Source organism: Lineus longissimus, chromosome 8, assembly GCF_910592395.1.
Source record: "Lineus longissimus chromosome 8, tnLinLong1.2, whole genome shotgun sequence".
Classification (NCBI taxonomy): domain Eukaryota; kingdom Metazoa; phylum Nemertea; class Pilidiophora; order Heteronemertea; family Lineidae; genus Lineus; species Lineus longissimus.
Genome location: NC_088315.1, coordinates 13,127,808 through 13,133,818, shown reverse-complemented (window position 1 = coordinate 13,133,818; position 6,011 = coordinate 13,127,808). Strand labels below are relative to the sequence as shown.

The 6,011-nt window shown below is 43.1% G+C and overlaps 1 protein-coding gene across 1 annotated transcript; it reads left to right on the top strand.

Annotated features, from left to right (window-relative positions):
- The first annotated feature begins 1,887 nt into the window (after positions 1-1,887).
- On the top strand, positions 1,888-2,934 carry LOC135492938 (uncharacterized protein K02A2.6-like). Its single transcript, XM_064779685.1, has one exon. It carries the CDS (start codon positions 1,888-1,890, stop codon positions 2,932-2,934), a length of 1,047 nt encoding a protein of 348 aa, XP_064635755.1.
- Positions 2,935-6,011: the final 3,077 nt, after the last annotated feature.

Sequence of the window (6,011 nt, the reverse complement as noted above, 5' to 3'; positions counted from 1 at the left end):
GTGCAAGCGTAGAAACTAAAGAGTGCAAGTACTGTGGGAGAACACACTTAATGCTGAAAGAAAAGTGTCCAGCCTGGGGCAAAACCTGCGAAAACTGCGCGGGTAGGAACCATTTTGCAGCGAAATGCAAAAAGCCAAAAGTGAAACGAGTTACTCAGGACGCCGGATCCTCATCTGATGACGACTTCTTTCTTCAAGGTGTCACGTCGAAACGGAAGGAAAAACGTACGCTTACGGCGAAAATGGCAGTGAACGGCTGTCATTTACACTTTCAACTCGATACGGGTGCAGAGGTGAATACTCTGTGCCAGAGATTCGTTAAAAAGGAACAGGTTAGAGTTACGTCGAGGAATCTCATCATGTGGAACGCCACAAATGTGAAACCGGTTGGGGAGGTGCTCCTACCCCTATGCAATATTCGTACTGGAGAGGTGCAACATGTGAATTTTGTGGTTGTGCCAAATAATCTCTCATGCTTACTGGGCCTGAGTACTATTCAGAAAATGGGATTGATCACTGTTAACAATGACCGTTTTCTAGCGCAAGTAAGTTCTGCATCAAAGCTTGGTGACCTTGGGGAAACGCACCTCAGGGTAAATCCCGAAGTGAAACCGCGAGCTTTACCTTGCAAAAATGTGCCGATAGCGCTAAACACTGTCGTCAAAGAAGAATTAGACAGACTTGTAGAACTTGGTGTCATGACCGCTGTGTCAGAACCAACGGAATGGGTGAGCCAAATAGCCGTTGTCAAAAAGTCTAATGGCAAGCTAAGAATCTGTATCGATCCCCAGCCACTGAATGAAGCCCTTATGAGGGAACATTATAAACTCCCAACACTAGATGATATTTTGCCTATGCTAAACAGGGCAAAAGTGTTTAGTAAACGTGACGTGAAAAACGCATTCTGGCACGTGAGGTTAGATCATGAATCAAGTCTCCTTACTACGATGATCACTCCGTTTGGTCGTTATCGCTGGCTTCGTTTGCCATTCGGTCTTAAAGTCAGTAGTGAAATATTTCAGCGTAAGCTAGCAGAAGCGCTGAGTGGTTTGGATGGTGTTTTCACAATTGCGGACGATATCACCGTAGCGGGTTGTGGAGCATCAAGAGATGAAGCTCTAAAGGACAACGATCGGAAACTGCAGAGACTCTAAGCACGCTGTGATGAGCGACACATTGTGCTAAACGATGATAAGAAGGAAGTTGGTAAAACTGAGATCCAATTTCATGGACATCGCTTCACTGACGAAGGTGTAAAACCTGATGAACAGAAAATAGAGGCAATAACGAAAATGCCTGCCCCTACTGATATCGCTGGCGTGAAACGGTTGTGCGGCATGATACAGTACATGTCTCGTTTCTTACCAAATCTCGCCAATGATTTGGGACCAATTCGTGCACTTACTAGAAAGGGATCCGAATGGAGTTGGTCTACTGCCTGTGAACAAGCGTTTCAAACTGTCAACAAAAAGCTAACAGAGGCTCCTGTGCTAGCCTATTTTGACTCGAGTAAAGAAATAAAACTTCAAACTGATAGTAGTAAGGATGGGATGGGAGCAGTTTTGATGCAAGAGGGACGCCCAGTAGAATATGCATCACGTTCCCTCTCTAATGCGCAGCGATCTTGGGCTCAAATTGAAAAGGAACTGTTGTCGGTATGTTTTGGTTTAGAGCGCCTCGACCAGTACACATATGGGACAAAAGTAATTGTGGAAAATGACCACAAGCCTTTAGCGTCAATCCTGAGGAAACCACTGAGCCAAGCGCCAAAACGGCTCCAGTCATTACTTATGCGCCTGCATCGCTATGACGTTGACTTTCAATTTCTGAAGGGATCTGAACTCGTCATAGCAGATACCCTTAGTCGAGCATTCCTTGAAACCCTGGATGAGAGACCAAGACTTCTTTCCGAACATTTCAGATGCCAGACTAGAAGAAGTTCGTGACAACACTGCACGTGATCCTACTACGAAAACTCTCATGTGTCTCATTCAGAATGGCTGGCCAGACACTAAACAAGACACTCCGATAGAGGCTAAGCCATATTTTGACTTTAGAGACTCTCTTAGCTGTGAAAGTGGAATCATACTCAAGGGAGAAGCTATCCTTATCCCCAGTGACCTACGTGGCGATATAAAGCAGCGTTTGCATTACGCTCACCTGGGACTGAACAGTATGCTCCGACGCGCTCGAGGTCTCGTGTTTTGGCCAGGACTTGCGCAAGATATTAAGCAAATGGTCGATACATGTGAGCCGTGCCAAGAGCTTAGGGCCCGTAGCCCTAAGGAACCACTGATCCCTCAGGAGGATGGTCAAAGACCTTGGGACAAAGTGGGAGCAGACATTTTTGAGATTTCTAGTCGCCAGTACTTAGTTGCTGTGGATTTCTTCTCCAACTTCATCGAGGTTGACTTCTTGCCAACAATCACTAGCTCTCAAGTGATAAATGTGCTTAAGAAACACTTTGCTAGATATGGCATCCCGCGTATATTCCAAAGTGACCCCAGATCTCAACTGACATCTAGTGAATTCCGAAAATTCATGAAGGACTGGGGAAGCATTCATATCGAGTCGTCACCAGGACATCATTCTGCTAACGGTCGAGCAGAAGCCGCTGTAAAGATCGCAAAGCAACTTTTGATAAAGGCGCGGAAAACAAGAACTGATCCAAACATTGCCTTGCTAGAACTTAGGAACACTCCTAGAGAGGACACAGGACAAAGTCCTACTGAAATGCTCCTCGGACACAAAACTAGGTCAGTCATCCCATATATGGAAAAGGGCGACATTGAAGTGTCAAAGGGTAGAGAAATGCGCAAAAGTGCTATGAAACGAAGTCATGATAAGAAGGCATGCGCACTACCAAAGCTGTCAGTGGGACATAGTGTTTATTTTGAGAAGAAGGAAAGGAAAGGTGGATCCTTGGAAAAGTAGTTCAAATACTTGGCAATCGCACGTACTTGATAGAAAGTCGTGCTGGGGGAGAATACCGTCGCAACCGGTCTCAAATGCGACACACTTCTGTACCTTTTGTGCGCGAACCACCATTCCTGTTTCCTCCTCCGCCTGTATCAGGATCTGGAAATCCTACTGGCAACGCTGATCATTCTGTTGAAAGTGCGCCAACAATTCAACCTTCTCATGGTTCTAATGAGACAGGCGCAACTGATTCAAATTCTGATGAGAGTACATCTGGTGCGGTTCAGCCTACTGATGCGCCAACAAGACGCAGTTCAAGAGTGAGCAAGCCGCCAAAATACCTAGCAGATTATGTTCCAAAGTGATGTTTTGTTTGATTTTTGATCAATGAAAATGAGTGAAACTACTGTAGTAGATTTAGGTTATATCCTGCGATGTGTATTGTAATTGACTGGGTAAAGATGGACAAGATTCAATTTACATGTTCTGCATTCATACTATATTCCGTGGAGGCATTTTGTGGACTTTTCAAAGGAAGATTCCTTATAGACCATGTTCACTAAGTCAGTGATATTTAGCATTTGTGAGTTTGAAATTTGTAGTTTAGTGGATTAGACTCTACCAAATAGTTAAGACATCAGTCTTGTCAGCTTAAGTCCGATTACTGAGATTTTGAGTTCTAAGTTCGAGCATTGGGTGATTAATAGTTCTGCGAAAGTGATTGTTCTCATATAAACTCTTTTCTTTAGTCAGTGTATCCGTTTGAATAATTGTTTTAGTTGAACCTTCTCTGTACTGATATGTGTACTATCTAAAAAAGGGAGGATGTTGCGTGATGCTATTATACAGTTATCAATATTTGTTTCTGTCTTCGGTTGAAGTGTCAGACACCCGGTCGTTCTGGAATTAGTGTGGTTGTTGTCGTTGTAACAGCATGGTTGCTCAGCAAGAATAAATTAGTAGTCTTCCTCCGATATAAGTCTCTGTTCTATTGCTACTGGCCCTGCCCAACGAAACAGTCGTCGCTTTAATTCTCTCAGGGTGATTAATAAGAGTTTGGGCAACTCAACTGATCATTGCGTTCATTTTGAATGGCTTTGCAATGGCTTGGTGGACTAGAGATGCGTGGTAGGCCCCTATATTGGCAGCATTGATTATCTTCATTAATTATAGTACATGTATATGATGATATCTGATTGGTAGTTGACAAAATATATTAGGAGCCACTGAACGTTGATGAGCTTTGTTTATTACTCTCCGGCTGTGAGCTGGAGACTTCTATAGTAGCGATTCTTCTCCCCAAAAAAATATTCCGGCACACTCTCGTCCCAGGTGGACGTGGCGTACATAATGGAATGCACTGCAAATGGTAGCTAGATTCAACCTTGTCCGCGAACTGAACATACAGTCTGGGTTCCGGGGTGATGCCCCGTATGAAAATACACAGAGGTATGCATGTGAAACGGCATAGAACAAACCTCACGGAACTCGCCGCTTACAGCAATATCAATAAAGGAAATTATTCTGAAAGTGTTCTTTCCCTTGCTTCCGTTTGTCTCGTATTGTAATATTCCTGCGCCTAGTATTGAAATTCGATCAGTCCTTATTTTGATACCGCTATTTGATCAGTTGTTTCGCCACAAATCATAGCTAAAAATCATAGCCTGGTACCGCTGACCACCGTCAGATGGCAGGGTGTTGATACCCCGGGGGAATTCCTTGATCAATATCGTCCCCGGTGGAAGATGCGTATGGAAATACACTGAGCAATACATGTAAAGAATTGAACGGCACCAGGATACCGCGTGTGTTTCATACGTGGCACTAACGTGGTTCATGTCATTCTTCCAAGTTTCATGCACATTTCTCGCGATCCTAATAATGGCACCGACCCCCCCCCCCCCCCTCCCCCTCAAAGCTGGATACTCCAGAGTCTTGCAAGACTCAACTGACAATTCTAGTTTGGTCACTATTTGGAAGGTTTTCATCATTCAGCAACAAGGAATGAGGGTTTAGTATGGTATACAAAGCTGTACCTCCCACTCTTGATGCTGAGGGGACACCAGAGTTAAAAAGAATCTTAGCCATACATTATCACTATATCAGCTCACAAAACTTGAAAAGAAAAGGCCTTCATATGGCGTTATGCGAAAAGTGAACAAATGTACCTCTTACTGCTGAACCTCTTGGTCTTTCTTTCCTCTAACTTGGTGCCAGTCTTCAAATTGACTGGCAAGTCAATTTCTAGTCATGGTAATTCTACCGGTATGCCTATCCTCTACCGGTAGGCCTATCCGGTAGTTTTCAAATTGACTCATTAGTCAATTCTAATTATCAATGCAATTAATCGATCAATACTGCTGGGATGATTAAATGGTTACCTTCAAACCGTATCCTTTGAATGAATATCCGGTATCAATGCCATTTATTATGTTCATGTGATCAATACTATTTGGACTACAGAGTTGATCACGATGTGCGTATCCTCAGGAGTATATCAGTAAAAAATATCGCTAGAATTAATCAATAGGAGACCTTCATGGTGTCTTCTTTGTCTTCCATTTTCTGAACGTTTCAACGTACGCGGATGTCTATAGAGTGGTTGCACGTGACGTCATCACCAGTCATGAGGGACATAATTTATTGCTATAGAAAACCAAACACTTAATCAATAAGCCCTAGGAAATATTTTTGTTTTTTGTTTTTTATTGAAGGCCACAGGGAGTATATCGATAAGTCAGAAATATGGTCCGTTTGAGATGACTGAAATTTTTAAAATGGAAAGAACCTCTGTCAGGACACCTGTTGAATGTTTGGAATATCTTGCTAAATTTTCTGATATTCACGTGTTGTCTAAGCATGAAGGCTCGGAACTGCTGCCAAATGGAAAGGCTGTATTGCAAATGTTTCCTCCGTCGCTAGAATTTGCATTTTCATCCTATCATCCTGAATTCGCATTGTGCGAATGTGTCATCGTGGTTCCTGATACAATTTCACGTGAGGAAATAACAGGCGACCAATGTGTTACAGTTATCAAAAGAGACACATTACACATCATTAAAATCGAAATAGCGCCTAAACACTGGTTCATT

Excerpts from the sequence above, each read along its gene's own strand:
- LOC135492938 (XM_064779685.1), top strand. The coding sequence starts at position 1,888 with ATGAGAGACCAAGACTTCTTTCCGAACATTTCAGATGCCAGACTAGAA.